A 21,720-nucleotide genomic window follows, 5' to 3' on the forward strand; every position below is an offset into this window, starting at 1 on the left:
ATATATCTAAAACTAAATAACAAATATCTCAATACTAACACATTCAAGATGCCCATCATTTCTTGAGTTTGAGTTCAAGTTTTAGATATATATTATAGAAGAATATATTATAATTATACTATTCACTTTATAGGAGATATATATATATATATATATACATAAATTTTAATTTATTTAGATGATTTTTGTGAATATAAACACATAGGATTTCTCATTATTAAAATATAAATGTTAATTACTTATTTCAACAAAATTCTAGTAGACTTATCAAACAATTTGAAACAAAATCTGATGAGTTATTTTAGTTTTATGGGATAGTTGAAAGTAATATATTCTTACATTTTTAATGTAAAAAATAATAGTCAATAATAAATATATAAGAAAATAGATATATTTGTATGGAATAATGGGACCACTATTACTAAAATGAGAAATATATATTTATATGACACAGACAAAAATGATTAAATATATATTTATACTACTATAGACTAATATATTTCATTATTATATATATTTAATATTTTTAATAAATCTATAATATTGTAATAAAATTATAAAACTTATAATTATATTTATATTTAATATTTTATATTTAATAAAAATATATAAAATTATCAAAAATTTGGGGTTTTTAAATACTCCATCCATCCATCAAATTTAGTTGCACTTCTTTCGTAAGGAAGTATATATTATGCAATCTCTAAATATTTCGTTCAAGTAAGATTTGTTAATTCAGATTTCTATTTTTCAGATTCTGAATTGGTTAGAATTTTGCAAAGTCCGAACTGAATATCCAAATACCTACCCTTAAGTTTAGTCCCAATAGAAATAATTTTAATTATTTTGTCCTACTGTTAAAAATAATAATAAAAATAAAATAAAATTGTTAAAATATATTTATAAGCAATATATTATATTTAGGTAGTTGTATTATTAAGAGATTTGTAGCATTCTTGTCATGATTTGTATATATGTACATATTCTAATGATTGAAATAGAAAATTTCAGTTTTATATTCTAACGTGGTCTCAAAGTCAAATTCTCTCCGAGTACATTTATGACCATTTATATCATATATATTTTTATATTTTATTGATGTATTTGTTTTTATTCACGGTCATACTGTTATTTTCATCTCGTCTCCGTCTTTACTACTCCACTGACATAGTCTACTTTCAACTCTAACGATGTTAACTCTATTGGGAGCGAGGGAGTTATGTTTCCGATCTAGCTCTGTTGTGAGCGAGCGAGTCCTCTTTTTTACTCTAGCTCTATTAAGAGTGAGCGAGTCTTGTTTTCGACTCTAATTCCGTTGTGAGCGAGCGAGTCATGTTTTCAACTCTAACGGTGTTGAGAGTTTTGCTTCTGACTATCCATTGGACGGCTGTATCACTTTCAGTCAATCTTGGCGAATTCAAATTCGTACATGAAAGATCTCGGCTATATTGTTTTAGGTCACTTCTGACAAACTCAAGTTTATTCGATTATATTTAAGAGATTTGTAGGATTATTGATTTATTTAGGCGATTTATATATCACTATATATACTGATTTCATGTTCATATTCTAACAAAAACAAAAAAAAAAAATTTAAAAGAGAAAAATCTTACAATAAAATTGATAGGGATTTAACCGGTCTTAACATGACATCTGATCTAAACCAAACACGATGGATAAGTAGTCAACAACGAGTAAAGCCATATGTTGCTTCCCGCCTACGACTGCCCACGATGCATGAAATTACTGAATCTAGAAGAAATTGAAATTATTGTTTGAACTCGGCTCGTTTAACAACTTTTTGTTCGCGTTCAGTTTGGTTCGACTCGATTTATTAAGAGATCTTTTTATTTAATTTTTTAATTCTTTTTTTAAAAAAAAACTAAATTCAATATTAATAATAATTATAATCTAATATAATAAATATAAATACATAGAATTAAATATAATATTTATAAAGATATATATACTTATAAAAATATTAATTTATTTTTTCAATAAATATTGTCAAATTTTTGTGAACAAGTTCGAGTTCGTTCTTGAATATATCGAACTAAAATTTTTATTCGCATTCAGTTTATTTAACTTAACAAGGAGCTCTTAATGAATCCAAACAAACCAAGTTGGCGAATTATTTATTTGTCTTAGGCTCTAGTTATGATATCATGGTTCAAAGTAAACGCATATTATTTATTTGTCTTAGGCTCTAGTTATGATATCATGGTTCAAAGTAAACGCATATATATTAGTAAGGTGACTATTGATTGATGTAAGGTGGTACGTCATCCGATATATATAGCACAAGATAGCTAGCTTTGCTTCCACCGAACTATACATTCAATTCAATAGCAGCATCTTCCTTCCGCACACCAACTTCTTGTTCTACCTTAATGTGTGTGTGTGTATATATATATATTGTGTATGTGTATTAATTACTTCACGTAGGTTGTTGAAACTTTACAACAGATGAATGGGTCATCGGATGAGACTGGGTTTGTTTGTCAAAATTTTATTTCTTGATACCATTTTTACTATATATATATATATATATAATATTTAATTATTTTATAAAAAATTACTAATATTTAATATAAAATATTATTTTTATATTAATAATATAATTTTTCATAATTTGTATAAAAAAATATTTTAAAATTAAAATATTAAACAACCATAAACCCTTGTGTGTGTGTGTCACCATCCATACAATGATGCCTCTGTTCCCTTAATCATCGGTGGTGCGTATACATATATATATATATATAATGCATGTTATCATCATTTCTATATATCAAGGTATATGACCGTCATGTGGCACGTGACGTAGGCATGCAATATGCACTAGCTAGTTCCGGCTAGCTTCCCATTGAATTCCTTGCATTAATTGGATCATTTCCCGCCCGCTACCTAATACCAGCACAGCTCGATCATCTCGTCACCGCGATGCATGCTTCTCCTCCTGCCATTCCATGCCCAACTACACACGCACACACATCTATATCTATACCTATATATATATCCCCCCAGCCCTCATCCCTTAATTATAAGTAGCTGCTTCTGAGGGCTAAGGATCGATCGATCGAAACGAGTTAATTAATTAAGGAGAAGGATAGGACAGGATAGGATGGAGATCGAAATCCAAATACTCGGCAAGGAGAGAGTCAAGCCTCTCCTCTCCTCTTCAACCCCAAAGCCACCGCACCAGTACCAGCTTTCATTCCTCGACCAAATCGCCCCTCCCGTTCTCATGCCCTTGGTTTACTTTTACCCCCCGACCCCTACCGCCGTCCCCGATGGACAAAAATCTGCTGACAAGTTCGATCGCCTCAAGAAGTCGTTATCGGAAGCGCTGTCCATATTCTACCCCCTGGCGGGCCGCCTGGTGGATGACAAGTACGTCGACTGCACCGACGACCAAGGCGTGCCCTTTGTGGAGGCCCAAGCCAACTGTGATCTCTCGCACTTGGTGACCAATCTCATTCCGGCGAACATGAACAAGCTTCTCCCCTACGCATTGGACGACGTCCAAAACCTTGGCATGGCGATGGCGGCTCAGGTTACCAATCTCCAGTGCGGCGGGATGGCGGTTGCAGTGATGGTATCTCACAAGATTGCCGACGCAGTGTCCTTCCTCCGGTTCGCCAACACCTGGGCGGCCCTGTCGTCGCGCAGCAAAGGCCAAGGCCGGTCGCTGCCGTGCGACGACGTGGCGAATATGCCCCGCCCCAAGTTCCAGGCGGCCGAGCTCTTCCCCCCTCGGGACGTTGCGGGGTTCAACGCGGGCGTGGGGATCGTCAGAGGAGAAGACCAGCAGCTCGTGGCCAAGGTCTTCACATTCCCGCGCGACAGAATCTCTGCTCTCCGTGATCGCTACTCCTCGTCCGGTTCTTCGGGCGGGGGGGTCCCGACTCGGGTGGAGGCGCTCTCAGCTCTTATCTGGACCCGGTTCGTGTCCGCCACGGGGATGAAGCACGACCCCACAAAGATATACACGGTGGTCTACGCGGTGAACCTGCGCAACAGGACTGAGCCGCCGCTGTCGGAGGACCACTTCGGGAACATCAGCCGGATCGCCATGGCGATGCCCAGGGTGGAGGATGGCGGGGCGGAGCTCCTGAAGAAAGTCGGGGAGGCGATACGCGGGGTGAATGGGGACTACGTGGCGATGCTCCAGGAAGGGGAGAGGCATCTGGATTTGATGAAGGAGAGGATGACGCAGGCGTACAGCGGTGAGCTTGTGGCCTTCAGCTTCACGAGCTTGTGCAGGTTCCCCCTCTACGATGCGGATTTCGGGTGGGGCAAGCCGGTGCGGGTGGCGTCGGCGCCCTGGATCTACAGGAACCTGGTGGTCTTCATGGACACGCCCGCCGGTGACGGAGGGGTGGAAGCCTGGATCAATTTGACCAAGGAGGACATGGACAAGTTCGAAGCCGATTCAGAGCTGCGGGACTTCATTTCCTGCACCTAATTAAATTCATCTTTAGAGATATATATATATATATATATTAAGTTCTAATAAGGCGTGGGTGGCCTGCAGGGCCCTGGCTGGCTGGCTGGCTGGCTCGTGTAAGTAGTACTACCTCTTTGCGGGGCGTACCCAATAAGTCACTCACCCAATCGAACGAATGAATAATTCTGCGTGTATATGCCTATTGGCTATTTTGCACATATAATAAAACAATAATATTAATTATAATCATATGTACCTAACGATGAAGTATTATATTCTTTCCTCGGATAAATTGTAAGTAATTAAATAACTATCAGTAAAAATAAATGTATAATCATATTTTTAAAAAAAAATTAACAAATTACCTGGAATACAACAAAGTAAAAAATATGAATCTTTTATATGGGATGGAAAATATATAAATTACATTTATGAATAATATATATTGGAGAGAATAATATATATTACTATTTGATTCAATATATAATATCTGTTATATTTTCATATATTATTTATAATATATTTTATGTATATTAATTGAGCCAATAGCACGGTGCTTCATTGGCAAGGCATGAACAATGTACTATTTTATATGGACCGGTTTCCTTCCTGCTCAGCCCCGTCTTAACCGTGGACACTGGACAACCTTAGACTCCAACCTCAACCTCACTAGTGATGTAATGGCAGCCTGGTCCAACTTTCACCCTCCACTGCAAAATAAAAACGTCACTTTCTCATGTTACAAACTACATTGCAGCACTGAGTATGATTGTTTCTTAAAATTTTTTGCAGTGGAATCTATTTATAGGATATTAATATACTTATATATCAGGGGATCTTTTGAATAAACATATAGCAAGTACAATGAAATGAAAAATGTCATACCAAACAACTGTAAATCTAGGATATAGAAATTTTGATAATCTAGAAACCTTTTTTTTTTTTTCTAATTGGATAATAAATCGATTGTAGCTATTAACAAGATCTGATAATTACTTATTTATTTTTTTCTAACATAATCAGTAATAAAAATACGACCGATGAATTTGGATTTACAACAACATTGTTGAGTATTTTACATTGGAATCAATGTTGATATTTTCCTATTTTATAAAAAGTGAAAGACTATTCTATTTACAATTAATTAATTTTAAGTTGAAATTTTAGATTCTTTTCTTAATATGATATAAGAGCAAAATTCAAATTAGCACTAACTATTCAAAGTAATTCTTCTGTAGAATAATATTTTTTAAAGATCAAGAACGTTTTGTGTGCTGAAGTTTTAGAATCATTGAGCTGGAAAACTTGTTCTCAAATTAAAAGGCATTAATGCAAAGAATGTCAACTAAGCCTTCCTCACAAGTAGATAGTGTTATCTGCTTGGATGATTGAAAGAAGAAAAGTTATCTGCAACAACAGGAAACATAGAAGGAGCAACCAAATGATATATCTAGATCTTGTTACAAATGCAAAATTAAGGTTAGGAACTCTCCTACTTTACAGGGGTGAAGGGATATTCCAATTTTCGAAATTATCATTTCGAAGGCCACATTGAAATTAATGTTAAGCCTCATTTACTTAAAAAAAAAAAAAAAAAATTATTATATTTACAATCAATGGGTTTTAAGTTGAAACTCAAATCACGACCTTATAAATATTATAAAAATATATATAATTAATATACACTTAAGACAATATATATAATCATATCCCACTTACTATGTCACTTTCTTTTTTTAAAAAAAAAATTATACACTTTAATTTCATTTAAATTTTTTAAATTTATAATTTTTTAACTTTAATTAGATTAATTAGTCATCTGAATTTGAATCTAAAATCATTTTTATTATATATTCTTTCTAAATTTCTGTGTCTAAAGGAGACATGGTAGCCGGGACGGAGTAAGTATTTTATATTGTCAGATATTATTCTTTATATCAAACATAAAAAATATATTCATCTATAAAAACAAAGTAAACACGCCTCTAATTTACAAACCAAACACAATTTATATTTGGGAAAACTATTATTTTGTTCCGTAACTGACTATTCTTATCATTTTAATCTCGTAATTAAAAGTTGATAGAAATCATCCCGTAAAATTTTTTGGCACAATAGGTCCTCCAGCTCGAAGATGCGCACATGGCTCCCCCGCATGTCACATCCACCAAGTAGGCGGGAAAAAAAATTACTAAGGAAACTAGAATGATAAGATATCAGTTACGGGATTAGAAAAAAAAATCTAAGTGTCCGAGTGGTGCCATTACATTTGAATTGAAATACAAGCATCATTATATTGGAAAATTTTGAATCTACTGGGCATGTTATTTCCTCTTGGCTTTTACTTTTGTTTTTGTAATATCAGATTATAATATGTATTTTTCAATATATATCTTGACACATTTTATTGAATTCAATGTGAGATCAAATCAATATAAATTTGTCAAAAAATATTTTGAAGGTAATATAAAAAAAAACCACCAATTCAATCAGAAGTAAAAAAATAGAACTCTTAATAAACTAAAAGTAAAAAGTAATATAGACAAAATTCTGTAAGCAATTAGACTTTTAGGTGAAATATTTATTTAATATAATATCAAAAAGAGTAGCATACCTCTTATTTGAGTTCATCATTCTGTTCGTAAAAATATATATATCCGCGAACAAAATTTGTGTGAGATGAATTCATTTGCATGCGAGAGACGTATTGAAAGCGGACATTTTTTTTACATACTGATTGACTCAAATTAATTTGATTCGGTCAGCATAAATATACAAAACGAATATTACATAAATGACAATACAGGATAATATAATAATATATATAACACATATTTTAACAGTAATACAACATACAACACAATATACTATTGATTTTTAGTATAATAAACATATATATACAACATTATGATCGAATGTTGATTGTTTGAGATTAGTATAATTGTAAATAGAGCCTGTGAATATGTCGGTAGAGGATTTATTTATGTTAATATATTTAATATGGAACTAAAGTTTATATTTCAATCTATATTGTAATACTGTAATTTTCCAAGTTTTAAAATAAAAGAACTACTATCATAATAATATAATATATATATATATATGTTACTCATGTGTTGGTGTATATATTAGTTCAACAAATGCTGAATTTTCTTTTACTCTTTATTTTTATATTTAATAATTCTAATTATCTTGAAATGGATCTAAATCAAATAGTTGTGATTAGATTCACCAATCCCCAATTTACAAATTCAGCTTGCTGTCCTAACTGCTCTCAGTGTACCTAAGGCTAAGAAAACTGTCTTAATCCCCCACAATAAATATCAATCAATCACCCTAAATCAGCACAAAATCATCACTTTCAACAAACTCATCCAAAAATACACACTAATATATGGCAAAGATTGCGTACCACCATACAAACTCCTGTCACCACTGCCCTATTAATTACTAACAACTGTCAACACCCCCCTCATTGTATGCGATGCGATGCGATGCTATGCTATGTACGCTTGCTTACTACCGACTCCACACCACATCGTGATCAAGCAACGATGGTCTTACCCAACACAACTGTAAGCAGCGTCAGTTCAATGAAAAATATTGTGTTGATCAACCCTCTGTCAACAGTCCACCCAAATATTGTGATTCCCCCAGGATTGGCCTGCAGATACATCACTGCATGCATAGAAAAACAGTTCCATTTATCTGTTAAAAGAGGGGTGCGGAGTATTGGAGTAGTGGAACTTAATGTTGCAATTAGTCAAAATGGATGATTCATCGGTCGCATCACAAAACAAGAGGGAGACTAGTAAGCGATTGCTCGACTCGGGTGTTTGATCATATGTATGAATGCGGGGGCAGGGGTAGAGCAAGCTTAACAGTGTACCTAGAGCCAATCTCTTGTGGTATGATGACATATACGATGCCAACTGGGTGTTTGTTGTCCCAGTCATGAAATCCAACGACTCCAAATCGCTCTCTGAGCTGTCAATGTGGAGCTTATTATGATGTGGTGCCTCTGAATTCACGACGACGCTGCTGCAAGTTCTAAACAGAGATCCATCAGATGTACTGCATGTAACCAAAGCATGCCATCTACATGCCATTGCTCCAATCCCTTGGGCTCTATGGGATATTTTTGCAGAAGCATTCAAGCAGAGGATTATGCCCACCACCTGAACAATTGAGGTCACCTAGAAAGAACCGACAAACAAATGCAGCAGAAGATTATCAAACTCAACAGCAAGAGGAATAATTCAACTACTGTAAGCAGTGTTTCGACAATGCATGATCCGAGTAACTCACATATACTTATACATACATATATATATATATGTTGATTATTAACTTACAGCATAATCACCCCCATTGATCAAAGTAATCATTCCATTATATCCAGTGATCTGGAATAGAATCACAAACTGGCTGATAGTGACTATAAAAAACTGTAAAAGAAGATATATTCGAAATCTGTGGCTTATTTTGGAGAGGTAATAGCGGAGGCGAGCATGCTCTTGCAGCAATACTATGGCATCAGTTTCTGTTTCCAAAAGCTTCCCATAGTCCTCAAAATGTAAAATTTGCAAACTGCAAACAGCATGGAAGATGGCACTGGCTGAAAGAATGATAGTTGTCACGTATGTCCATGAGAACACAAAACCACACAAAATTATGGCGGATTGCCACCATGACTCGTGATGAACATACATAATTCTGATGATTTCACGGACAGTCTTCAAAAGGCAACATGGCAACACCCATACCACTACCAAGCGCATTGATTCCTGCAGAAATACAGAGGTCCGTCATCATCAAGCATTCCATGGAGTCGGTCTGTTGCTCAATGCGATGCATATAAATATCTTAGGAACAATGTCAGATCCCAATTAGTGATGAATTCAGAGTGGAATTGAAGAACAAAGGAATAGCGCCGAAGGATACATCCCACCAAGATAACTGTAATCCAGAATATACAAAGTCAAAATCGACCGGGTAATCATCAGGGAAACCATGGGTGATTCAAACATGACTAGGGAAGGGACCTTGACACATTTAACAAAGATCTGTTGAAAAGATAAAAGAAGGAAAAAGAAGGGAGACTAAAAGCTGAATTTCTGAGAAGAAAAACTGCGCGACATATTTGAAATATACAAAAAAGAGACGCGCATGCTAGAAACATCAAATTCCACATCGAGCCTGGTACTCTGCTGACTGCTTATTAATCAATCAAAATCGCTAGAAAAACATAAACTGGAGTGTGCTGCTCACCGAAATCTTCCGTAGGTAATGGCCACTGAACTTGTCCGCATGTCCACTGTACCGATCAACGAACAGAAACTTCCTCACGCCATATTTTCTCAGGTTGTGGGAAAGGCATAACAAAGATGCGGCAGCCAAACAAGCCTGAGAAACCACCATACCGATCTCAAAACTCCTGATTTGTCCCTTTTCACAGCCTTGGCAATTAGAGAGCTCCAATATGACCACCGGGAGCAAAACCCCTATGACCAGAAAAGCTCCCGAGGAAACAAAGAACTTCCACACAGAGGACTGGTTGAATCCCAAGAAAGAAAGAAAAAGATCTAATCGTTGAAGGGTTTTATCTAAAAGGCTTTCCTCTTCTCGATGATCATCCGCAGGAATTGATTCTCGGTTCTTGAGGAAAGGGGCGTTTTCGGGTGGGACGCTAGATTCCTCCACTTCGATATGTATGTGACTTCCGACTCCGGCCATGGACAGAGAAAAAGTAGCCGACCTAACCAATCGGTTGAAGAAAAAAACAGCTCTCGCTTGACAAGTATTGGGAATGCCTAGGAAAGGAGATGGCGGTCTAACACGCTAAAACAAGCTCTTTAATGAGTGTCTTAAGAATGAGGCTTGAACGTGAGTTATGACGGTAATTAATTATTGATTGCTTTGAATAATTGGTAAGGGTTGCCGAACAAATAACTAATATATGGTATTGGTAGCAGCCAGACATTGATATAGATTTTGTCCCAGTGAGATGGATGTCGTTCCTGCTCCTGCGCCTTCCCCACCAAAAGAGAGCAGCTCTGTCTGTGTCTGATCGAGCTATGCAACTGGAGGCAGGCAGAGAAGTTCACTCTTTTGAATTGTCATATGATGTGTTCTGGCCGTGGAGAAAACAGTCACCGATGCTCGCCCCGTGTCAATGTGTCAACCTCTATGATCAATCATTACTGTATCCTTAGCTAGCCGTGGCACGCAACGCGAGCGACGCAACACAGAAGAAGAAGAAGAAGAAGAGGGGATCTACCATGGCTATTAATGTAGCAGTGATATATTTGAGGCGACAGGTAAAGGGTATCTTTCGTTTCGCTGCGCTATGATGAAAATGGAAATAAAAGGAAAAGAGACATCACACAAAAATAAGCAGAAACTTTTATTGCCTGGGTCCTGTGATGTGAGCCCTCCACCCCACCAGGCACCAATAATATTGATACACGTGTCCCCTAATGAATGGTCCTGTTATGACTTCAAATTTGAATGCCTTCAAATTTTTTTGTCTGTCAAACGTATTAGCCAGTGCGATTTATTTTGTCGAATTTTGTTTGCAGAAAATTACATTCGTTCGAGATTTTTTGTCTGTCAAAGCCAGTGTGATTTGCTTTGTCTAATTTTGTGTGCAGAATATTAGATTCGTTGGAGATGATTGTTACTTTATAAAATAAATAAATAATATTAATATACGTGCTATATATGCTGACTGGCTGATGATGGAGAGAGACTGTAATATCCACGGATACCACCGCAGCTCGATGCCACCCGATGGCTATGAGCATTCTTGTTGTTGCTGATTATGGGAGGATTATAATAAAGATAGATGGATGCAAGCAGCTTGGTACCACGACGACCAGAAATATGTAGTTGTGGCACTCTTTCTTCTCTGTTTTGCATTTCTTCCCCTTCAAAACTTTTTCGTTTTGCACTTCTCCTTCAATTTCTCTGTTCGTCGAAGGTGTCGGCCGCCTGCCGCCTGCGTTGATAAGGGTTGAAGGAGGTGGGTGTTGGGGGAAAAAATGGAGTTAAGGTTCGTATTGCGGAAAAAATTAGATTGAAAAAATTTAGAAAATAATCCAAATTAATTATATTAGTAGCCAATAAATTTAAATTTTATAAATATAATATAAAATTAATATATTGACTTAATTGTTAGTTTGAATTTAATATAGATTTGTTTTGATTAATTAATTATTTAAATCTTGTTTTTTATTGTATTTAATTTTATATTTTAAAATAATAAGTAAATTTATTATTTAAAATTTTATTATTTTTTAAAAAATATATAAATTTCTATTTATATATATATATAATTATATAAATCGATATTTGACTGATAAACTGTACCAATATACCTTAACGTATCCAGAACGATATAAGCTGCAACAACAATCCGCGACCGTGAACTATGTCCATAACCATCCTGCAACCGGTCAATGATCATGGCAATTGCAGTGAAAATATTTATATATGGGGGATGCCAAGCACTTTCAATTGCCGTTCGTGCCGTGGAAGTAAAATTTGGTAAAATCTCTCTCTAATTGAAACTCAAGGTTTTTTTCTGAGTGTGGAAAATAAACAAGACAAATGATCAGTTTGGGACCAGATCCTTAACCAGGGATGGGAGGGGAGAAGGCTAAGGATCTCACCGGAGTTTATAAAAAAATTGCTACCAATATTTGATTTGGGATTTCAATTTAAAATCATTAAAATGAAGAACTTATAAGTAATAGAAATTCCCCTATTTTTCCTTGATGATAATATTCAATGCTTCTTGATATGATAATAAAATGATAATCCTGATAAATATTCAATACAATCATTATAATTTTGATACTTATGTTAAGAATGGATTCGAAATTTTAACTCAAAATAAATTTTACCCACTCTGTTATTCAAATTTTTGTTCACTTTCGTTTTAAGGTTGTTATAAAAAAAATATTCTCGTTTCTTTTTTCCGAAGAATAGGAGACTTCCTATACCCATAAATTTATTGGGTTTCAGTCCCTATTAAAAAATTTTAACTCTGCACTGCCTACTTTTGATATATATGTGCAGTTAACTTCTATCTCTAATTTTTCTTTTTATATCATTTCTTGAACCCAGCATTCTTTCTGGAAGCTAATTTCTTTAGCGCAGAAAATATTTTTCTTCTTTCCCGTCAAGTTGTTGGTTGCCATTGTGAATGGACGCAATTACTCTGATCCCGACAACATTGCCACAAACATTTTTCAGTCAAATGCCACCACCGAACTTCGACGACGAGCAGTAGATTTTACCGAGCTAATTGGCCTACCATCAATGGCCCCTTGGTCTCTCACCCTTCAGATTCTTTAAGTTGGGGTTTTTGTTCCTGCCCGTTGGTTTGGGGGCATAAATTGCTTCTATTTCTGATTCATCCTTCGTTGTCCCAATTCTTACCTTAACAAGATGAATATAAATCTTCTTCTTGTAATTACATGTGTATTTACATATGAGATATTGTCTTCTTGAACAAAAAAAAAAAAAAAAAAACAATATTTTTGGTTGCATTAGAAGAAGACAAAATTATGTTTTTTGTATTTATTTGGAAGCCATTTTTAATTCGTTGTTGTTGATTCCGTTTTCACCAAATCAATTTATTGTCTTGATTAGAGTTGAAACTCACAGATGAAATACATACACAAAATAATTAATGTTTTTTTATTTAATTTATTTTTAATTTTATACGGGGAAGTTAATGACTGAGTAAGAGCATTGTTGCATTGAAGTTCCTTTGTAAATTTGATGTAATGCCGTAGATGAACAAAAATTATGAGTATGTGATGATGAATTATTATATATGACTTGTTGACGACAAAGATTCTTAGAAACTTAAGAGAGGTATATGAATTGTAGATTAGTAAATTTTATCTATTTAGAAGAGTACATAGCGTATTACTCACATCAAAATTGGAATAAACTTAAATTAATTATTTTACCATATGACAAAAAGAGAATGTTACATTATGTTGCATCCGTTAGATTCATACATAGAAGATTATGATTTTTTTTGTACTTGTTGAAATCTATCAAGTTTACTCTAGGTCCTTGAGTACATTCACATTTATTTAAAGTAGTAAGTACACAATTATCCACCGATATCATAAGGTTGCATTCTTTATTTACATGAAAATGGAGCTTGTGTACATAATTCGGTAAATATTGGTACATTAAAATAAATAGGGGGTACATCAGACCTGCGCTAGAGTTCTTGTCTGTTCAACTGTATTATTTTTAAAATGCTTTTGACTTGTTACTTGAGTCTGTGAGTGTCCGGCAATTTGGATTACTATGTTATGAGTCAAAATATTTAAGAAGAGAAGTTTTGTTCTACTATGTTGAAAACACTCGAAGTCTTAGTAGTATATTACAACTCGTCCTTTCAAGTAAGTACTAACATTTGTCTTGTGTTACTCGTGAGAGTGAATTTAAGTTACATCAATTGTTAATTAATTTTGTAGCATCACTCATGTAGCCTAATAATGAAAAATATTTTAGCTAATTCGTTTATGACTTTTTAACATTCATAAGTAAAAATTGAATATTTATTGAATATGTATGATGGTGTTCCCCCAAAAATGTTATTATGGTTGTTTACCTATCCGTTACAATTCAGGGAGTCGCGGGAATATTATTATATGATAAATTCATCCATGATTACCGATAGCAAGTGAATATTTCGAACCGAAAATAGTTGGTTTTTCAAGCATAGGTTACTAGGGTATATGTACATTTTATTGAAGCATATGAAACTATTATTATAAGTACGTAAGATCTGCGTCAATGTATATCGGTATTTGATACAGGTATGTAAATATGTGCTCCGGGTACAAACACCGACGTTCAAGGTATGAATGATGTTTGCTTAGGTATTATCTATGAGGTAACGGGTATCCTTAAGTGTGGTCGATTTCAGTCAATCCTCTGTTAGAGAAGGTAGTTAATAGACTCGGTGAGAACATTTCTTCTATTAACCCCGCTGGAAAGGTTTGTTCATAATACGTTTACATTCAGCAACTCATGCCACACTTTTCAATGGCAAAAGCATAATGTATGTAACACTATTCGTAATTTTCTTATGTGTCATATGTATCATCCCTCCTGCATTTTAGATTCTGCATTAAATTGTTAAGGCGAATGAATAATAATTCCACTTTAAAACAATGTGTATCAGATGAATTATAGGTATGTGTAAAAACCATAACCGATCAAAACAACACTGCATGACTACATTGATAGCACGTCTGAGCGTATATATTTTAAGTTGAGCATATATGCATGAGTATGAATATTAAGTTGGTATACATACTGAAAGTATATTGTGAGCATTTAGCTAATACATTCTAATGGCTAAAAACTTCTTGCACAATGATAACCTCGGATAGAACATTTAGTCTAATACATTCTAACGTCTAAAAGCTTCTCCATTGAATTTTTATAAACGTGTACTCTTTGCATTTTAATACTCTCTAGGAATAAATAAGAATATTATTATGTTGAATTTATCATCGATTACCACTAACAATGGGGTATTTGATGCAAAAAAAATAATCGATTTTTCAAGTAGGAGTTTCCCGGGCATATATACTCATCACGAACCCATATGACACCTTATTATAGGTACGTAAGATCTGTGCCCGAGTATGACAATATTTGATGTAAGTATATAGTATGTGCTCCGGTACAAACACCACATTCAAAGTATGCATGATGGTTACTTATGTATTATATGTGTAGTAGCGAGTATCTTAATTGCGGTCTATTTCAGTCAATCCCTGACGGTGGAGGCAATTAAGGAATCCCGTGAGAACACTTAATCTATTAACTCCGGTGGAAAGGTTTATATGTAGATGTAGCATTCGTTATACTCACTTTCTATTTTATATATTTTTTTATTTATAAATATTTTCTATAATTATAAATAAATCGATTATGTATTTCAAATATATATTTAAAAATATTATATGATAATTAAATTAAATATTACTTCTTCCGTCCCAGATATCGTGTCTGCTACACTGTAGACACGGTATTTTAGGAGGGGTGTAATTAGTAGATAATTAAAAATGTATTAGTGAAAATAATTATCTTATAATATAAATAATTATAAATTAAGATTAAGATAATTAATTAGTTTAATTAAAATTAAAAAAAAATTTAAAATTTAAAATGAGATTAAAGTGTGTAATCATTTTTCAAAAAAGGAAAGTGACATGGTATGTGGGACGGATAAAAACGGCAACGTGGACATGATATCTGGGACGGAGGGAGTATGATATTATATTTTAAAATATTTAATATTAAATTAAATACTACATATCACAAATATTTTTTTGAATTAATAAAATAATTTCAAAGAAATATTTTATATTTATGTTTTTCATACTCCAAATAAGAGCATGTCATTGTTGCCATTTTTATGCTCACTTATCAATATTGTTCTAATTTTTTTTATATATATAATAAATTTAATATAAATATTACATAATTTATAAAATTATTACTAGTTTTAATATAATTTAAATATTGAAAAATTATTGAGAATTTTTAATTGATTTAAATATTAAAATTATATATTTTCTACACATTAGATTTATTAAATACTCTCTTCGTTTGAGCTAATTACGCATTTTCACTTGGATATGAAAATTAAAAAATAATAACATTTTATATAAAATTAAAGTAGATAAAAAGTAAAATAAAATTATTATATAAAAATTATTAAAGAATTGATAAAAATATGATGTTATAAGTAGGGATGGCAAAAATATCTGAACCGAACCATTAAACTTTTTAACTAAATTGAATCAAAGCATTAAACTTTTTAACTGAACTGAATCGTACCATTAAACTTTTTAATCGAACTGAATCGAACCATTAAACTTTTTAATCGAACTGAATCGAACCATTAAACTTTTTAACCGAACTGAATCGAACTAAATTTTCGATTAATTGAGCAAATTCAATTCGAATACAAATACTGCGTACTTATATTTGTTTGATTCAATTTAATTTCAGCTTTTAACATTTTTTCAGTTCGATTAACCAAACCAAATATATTTATATTATTAATTTTAAAATTCATATTAATAAATATATTATATTCGAATTTGGTTCATAAAAAGTAATAGCAAATTGGTTGTTATTTGATATAATTATAGTGGACAGAGGAATTAATATTTTTAAAAAATTATGCGAGTTGATTTTAATCGATAAATAAGATGATTTTTTAACTATTAATACAAAAAAAATTAAATATAAATAATCACATTTATAAATGCTTATAATTATAATTATTATTTTTATTTTATTTTATTTACTTTAAAATGCACAAAACATTAAATAAATAGAGGTATATCAGTAAAATAACTTGGTAGAGCAAAATATAGGTAGAGTGAGATCCGGTATAAGTATATAAAATAATGTTTGAAGCATTTGAATATAATTTAATGCTACATAATATTTATACGGAACATATTTGTAGAAAAAAAATTGTGTTATTTTTAATAAACATAAAATTTATACAAATTATATTTGATTTGAATTTAAAGCGGGTTCTATTTTATAAATGGGTCCTTTGATTCTCCTTCCGGGTCGATTTATTTTCCAACTTGGTTTTCGATGGCTTCTTTGATCCGAAGAGGTTTGGTCTTCAGTTTGACTTTGCCGGCTTTTGGAGGGTTTTGGTCTCTGTACGGGTGATTTGATCATCAGCTTTGGATTTGATGTCTTTTTTTTAGACGATCCGAGCCTTTGATCTTTTATTTGACTTTGCTGCTTTTGGAGGACTTTGGTCTCCGTGTTGGCGATTTGATCATCGTCTTTGGATTTGTTGTCTTCTTTGGACGATCCGCGACTTTGACATTTGTTTTGGCTTTGCCGCTTTTGGAGGACTTTGGTTTCCGTATTGGCGATTTGATCATCGTCTTTGGATTTGTTGTCTTCTTTAGACAATCCACGACTTTGACCTTTGCTTTGGTTTTGCCACTTTTTGAGGACTTTGGTTTCCGTGTTAGCAATTTGATCGTTGGCTATGGATTTGATGTCTTCTTTAGACGATCTAAGACTTTGATCTTTGCTTTGTCTTTGCGGCCGTTCGGAGGGCTTTGGTCTTTGTGTGGACGATTTGATCATTAGCTTTGGATTTGATGTCTTTTTTAGACGATCCGAGACTTTGATCTTTGAGTTGGCTTTTCCGCTTTTGGAGGACTTTGGTCTCCGTGTGGGCAATTTTGATCGTCGACTTTGGATTGATGCCTCATTTGGATGATCCGACGGAATTTGATCTTTGAGGGGGGGGGGGATTTGGTGCTCCATAACGCTTTTGGCGGCGTGTCCCTTTGACTTTTGGATCGAAGAGGGCCTGGTTTGCGCCTTTTATGAAGAACGTGACGAACATCTTGAAGCTTTGGAAACGATTTTGGAGGCTCTTCCTTGGCTTTGATGGATTCCTCGATGGCTTTGAGAGCTTTGATCCTTCCTCCGGCTCGGACATACGACGAAGAACGTTAACTCCATCGATTCTCCAACCAATATTGGATCATTTGTCCAAATCGGTGACTTTTCGACGAAGAACGCTTTGAAGGACACGAAGAACAATGAAGAACATTGCAGAGAGTCTAGAGAGACTTATCATTGCGCGAGTCTTCAAATGAACTTCGGTGTCTCAAATGAACTGGCCATGACTCCTATTTATAGGGGATGGGTGCTTCGGCTTCCTTTTTTAATGGTGCCACGTGGCGTGTTTTGATTGGCCAATAGGAAGATTTTATAATCTTTCCTTTTTCCAATCAGATGCTCTTTTCCATTCTTGATGGATTTGATTGTGCACCTTCCTCTCTCGCCAAGATCTTTATATCACTGCCCTTTTTCGGAGGATATTAATTTATATACTTCATTTATTGACAAGATTAATTTATTTTGCTGTCAAATTTATTATGTCTCTATTTATGCATGTAATATTTGTACGATATCTTCCATTTTAAGCAGATTTTTGCATTAATGGTTAATATTTATTGTACAAAAATTAATATATGTGCATAATTAAATACCATATATTTATTTTATTGAAATTTTATTTTCTTCCAAAATACATGATATTTAATTGATTTTAGACATATATTTTTAGTGTCTACAATATTAAAGAATAAACATAAAATAAGGACCAAGATTAAATCAAAATAAGTAAAGAGGAGGGCAGACCAATTTATTTATAATAGGAACTGAAATAAAACTTATTATATCTGACAGGGAGTGCAGACCAAGACTCTCTCTCTTCTTTTTCTAAGTATTATTAAAATTTTGTACTTTTTTTAACTATAAAAGAAAAAAATTATTACTCACTTTTATTAAAATCCGTGTCGGATCAAATAAGCACACATTTGCATTGAGGAATGAAGTATTAAATTGGAACTTCATACTCCTCTTAACAATTTTCTTTTTCTATTAAATTATATTTTTTTTTTATAAAAAAAAATAATAAATTTTAAACAAATTGTATTATGGATAAAATAGAATTTATCCATGTAAAAGACTTTCCTACACAGTAACTAAAACAGTACTCTCTATTTTATCTGTATCATCTCAATTGCCCGCTCAAAGTTGTCTACCTAACTAGTTCATTTTAATTTTTAATTTATAATAGTTTATATTCAATAATTTAGTTTTATTTTTATTTCTACATATTGAAATGTCATTACATATTTCATTTTCTATTTCATTAATTTCAAATATATTTTAAACTTCTTCATTTTAAAGAAAATTAGACACTAATATAATATTATTTTCTAATTTATTAAAAAAAATAAATGATATACTTTAAGGGAACTAAGAGAATTGTATATTGTTGATATTTTTTATATTTTTTGTACCGACAAATTATAACTTTTATAGAATTAATAATGTAATTTTAATTAAAATATATAAAAATATGTGAGGTTCATTATTGACAATAATATAAATAGATATAAAAAAATTAATAAATAAAAAATTTAAAAAAATTAACCACATTTTAAAAACATGAATACATCGAAAAATAATAAAATAATTTCACTTCTTAGAGCAACCACAATGATTCGAATTTTCAGAGTCTCGGACACAAGTTATTTCTTCACTATTTGAAAATTAAATTAGCACAGTGATCTAAATTATGAGGCTCAAAAGATCGAAGTCCTAGGAGATCACCTCGTGCAATCGAGGTCTTGTGAAGGCGCACTTTCTCTTTCCACTTGGAAGACGAGTACACTTTTTCTCTCGTCGAAAGCGACTTCTCAAAATCAATCATCCCTCTCATACACAGGTGAGCGCTCTATTGTTCATGAATTTTTGGTTGTGCAATCGATCAACCTTCAAATATTTATTTATCTGATGCAACGGAGAACATCTGTTTATAAAGAATAAGCATTTGAGCGATTTTTAAATTTTGTTTTCAGTTTTAAAATCTAAAATAGAAATCGGTTTTGAATTATGCAATTTTGATTTTGTTTTGACTAATTTCAATTTCGATATGGGTGGATGTGATTAATTTTAATATTAAATTTCTTTGGCAAGATTGCAAATTAAATTTACTATTCATTCAATCCTATGTGAGGCCTTATATATCATCTTCATCTTTGGTGATAAAGTTAACAAATGCTCAAAATTCGTAAATCTGATAGAGATATAAGGTTTTTAGTTTCTTTCATATGATTTTCTTTTTCAAGTTCTTTGTTATATGGAAGATAATTAACAATATTTTGTTGATTCAATATGATTTGGTGTTGATATGTCTTGAATCTAAGGATATGATTTAGATATTAGATATTATATCATTAATTTAAAGATATGATATGAATATTATTGGCTTAAACTTATATTATAAATAGATATGTATTCTCATTCTAACATGCGGCCAACAGACTCAAATTTTTCCCTCAATAAATATGTTCTTTGTTTCTGCCCGTGGATGTAACCAACAGGTTGTTGGTGAACACTGTGTCTTCTCTAAGTTTTCTATTTATTCGATCATTAACCTTAATCCGTCACAACAAACCGGTATCAGAGTCTGGTCGTTTCGATTAGGTTTTTTTTTTTTTTTTTTTTTTTTTTTCGCACTGCTAGGGTTTTGTGAGTCGATCAACAATGTCTGCTTTCAACGTAAAGGTTGACAAATTTACCGGGAGAAATAGTTTTGGTTTATGGCAATTAAAATGCGACCTTTGTTGAAGCAACATGGTTTGTGGGGGCCGCTATCTGAAAAACCGAGAGGTGCAAACGTAGATGATGAAGAGTGGGATGTCGCAGATGAGAAAACTCACTCGACAATCATGTTGTTTATGTCTGATGATGTAATCATCAAAGTTTCCGATCAGGAAACTGTTGTTGGCCTCTGGAAGAAATTGGAGAGTTTTTACATGACGAAATCTCTAACCAATAAGTTGTTTTTTAAGCAACGTCTGGTCAAACTGCTGATATGTTCACCAAATCGGTCTCTCATAGCAAGTTTCGACATTGTTTGGACTTGCTAAATGTCACAAGCTAGTAGTTGCATGATGGGGACAAATCTGAGGCAGCATGGAGGAGTATGATCGTCTGGTATTGTAATGATGCATCTGAAAGTGAAATTCTAAGTCAAGGTGAAGATGAAGATTTGTTGATATGCCTTGAAGCTAGTTTGTCGTTTGTTTATCTGCATTGTAACGATGCATCTGAAAGTGAAATTCAAATCAATGCGGAGATTTGTTAATATGTCTTGAATCTAGAGATATGAATTTGATATTAGATATTGTATTCTAAATTTAGAGATATGATATGACTATTATTAGCATAGTCTATAAATAGACATGTATTCTTATTCTAACAGACGGCTAACAGGTTCAAATCTGTAATCTGTCACCTAACCGCTCTCAATAAATCTGTTCTCGGTTTCTACCCCCACGTAAATCTGTGTCTTTTTATATTAACAGGTTCAAATCTGTCACCTAACCGCTCTTAATAAATCTGTTTTTCGTTTCTACCCCACGTAAATCTGTGTCTTTTTATATTTTCTGTTTGTTATTCGATCATTAATCCTAATCCTTCACAATATTTGATACATAAGATTTTTTGGATTATGATTTTGTTGTTTTATGTTTGGATATGTCATCGAAATTGATAAAGAAATTAGATATGCTGTCCAAATGGATAAAAGAAAAAAATTTAAAGTAAAAGTTCTTTCACTTAGCCATTGTGCGTGTAAAATAAATCAT

The 21,720-nt window shown here is 33.0% G+C and overlaps 2 protein-coding genes across 3 annotated transcripts; one reads left to right on the plus strand and one right to left on the minus strand.

The window, feature by feature from the left end:
* Positions 1-2,752: 2,752 nt before the first annotated feature.
* On the plus strand, positions 2,753-4,682 carry LOC127261033 (stemmadenine O-acetyltransferase). Its single transcript, XM_051289172.1, has one exon. The coding sequence runs from the start codon at positions 3,125-3,127 to the stop codon at positions 4,466-4,468; it is 1,344 nt and encodes a 447-aa protein (XP_051145129.1). The 5' UTR covers positions 2,753-3,124; the 3' UTR covers positions 4,469-4,682.
* A 2,966-nt stretch (positions 4,683-7,648) lies between these two features.
* Positions 7,649-10,790, minus strand: LOC127261243 (uncharacterized). Of its 2 annotated transcripts, XM_051289496.1 has the most exons (5): positions 9,722-10,790; positions 9,161-9,237; positions 8,806-9,040; positions 8,340-8,646; positions 7,649-8,128 (listed from the first exon to the last, which is right to left on the minus strand). In XM_051289496.1, the coding sequence occupies exons 1-5, from the start codon at positions 10,184-10,186 to the stop codon at positions 7,995-7,997; spliced, it is 1,218 nt and encodes a 405-aa protein (XP_051145453.1). In that variant the 5' UTR covers positions 10,187-10,790; the 3' UTR covers positions 7,649-7,994. The 2 variants fall into 2 exon arrangements, with proteins under 2 accessions (XP_051145453.1, XP_051145452.1); XM_051289495.1 differs by having other exon boundaries at positions 8,806-9,237; positions 9,722-10,789.
* Positions 10,791-21,720: the final 10,930 nt, after the last annotated feature.

This window comes from Andrographis paniculata, unplaced genomic scaffold, assembly GCF_009805555.1.
Source record: "Andrographis paniculata isolate CXL003 unplaced genomic scaffold, ASM980555v1 Contig62END, whole genome shotgun sequence".
Taxonomy (NCBI): domain Eukaryota; kingdom Viridiplantae; phylum Streptophyta; class Magnoliopsida; order Lamiales; family Acanthaceae; genus Andrographis; species Andrographis paniculata.

Coding starts and splice junctions, on each gene's coding strand:
- LOC127261033 (XM_051289172.1), top strand. CDS start 3,125: ATGGAGATCGAAATCCAAATACTCGGCAAGGAGAGAGTCAAGCCTCTC.
- LOC127261243 (XM_051289495.1), bottom strand. CDS start 10,186: ATGGCCGGAGTCGGAAGTCACATACATATCGAAGTGGAGGAATCTAGC. Junction 9,238..9,721: donor ATTACCTACGGAAGATTTCG/GTGAGCAGCACA, acceptor GTATTTCTGCAG/GAATCAATGCGCTTGGTAGT. Junction 8,129..8,339: donor CCACAAGAGATTGGCTCTAG/GTACACTGTTAA, acceptor CTATGCATGCAG/TGATGTATCTGCAGGCCAAT.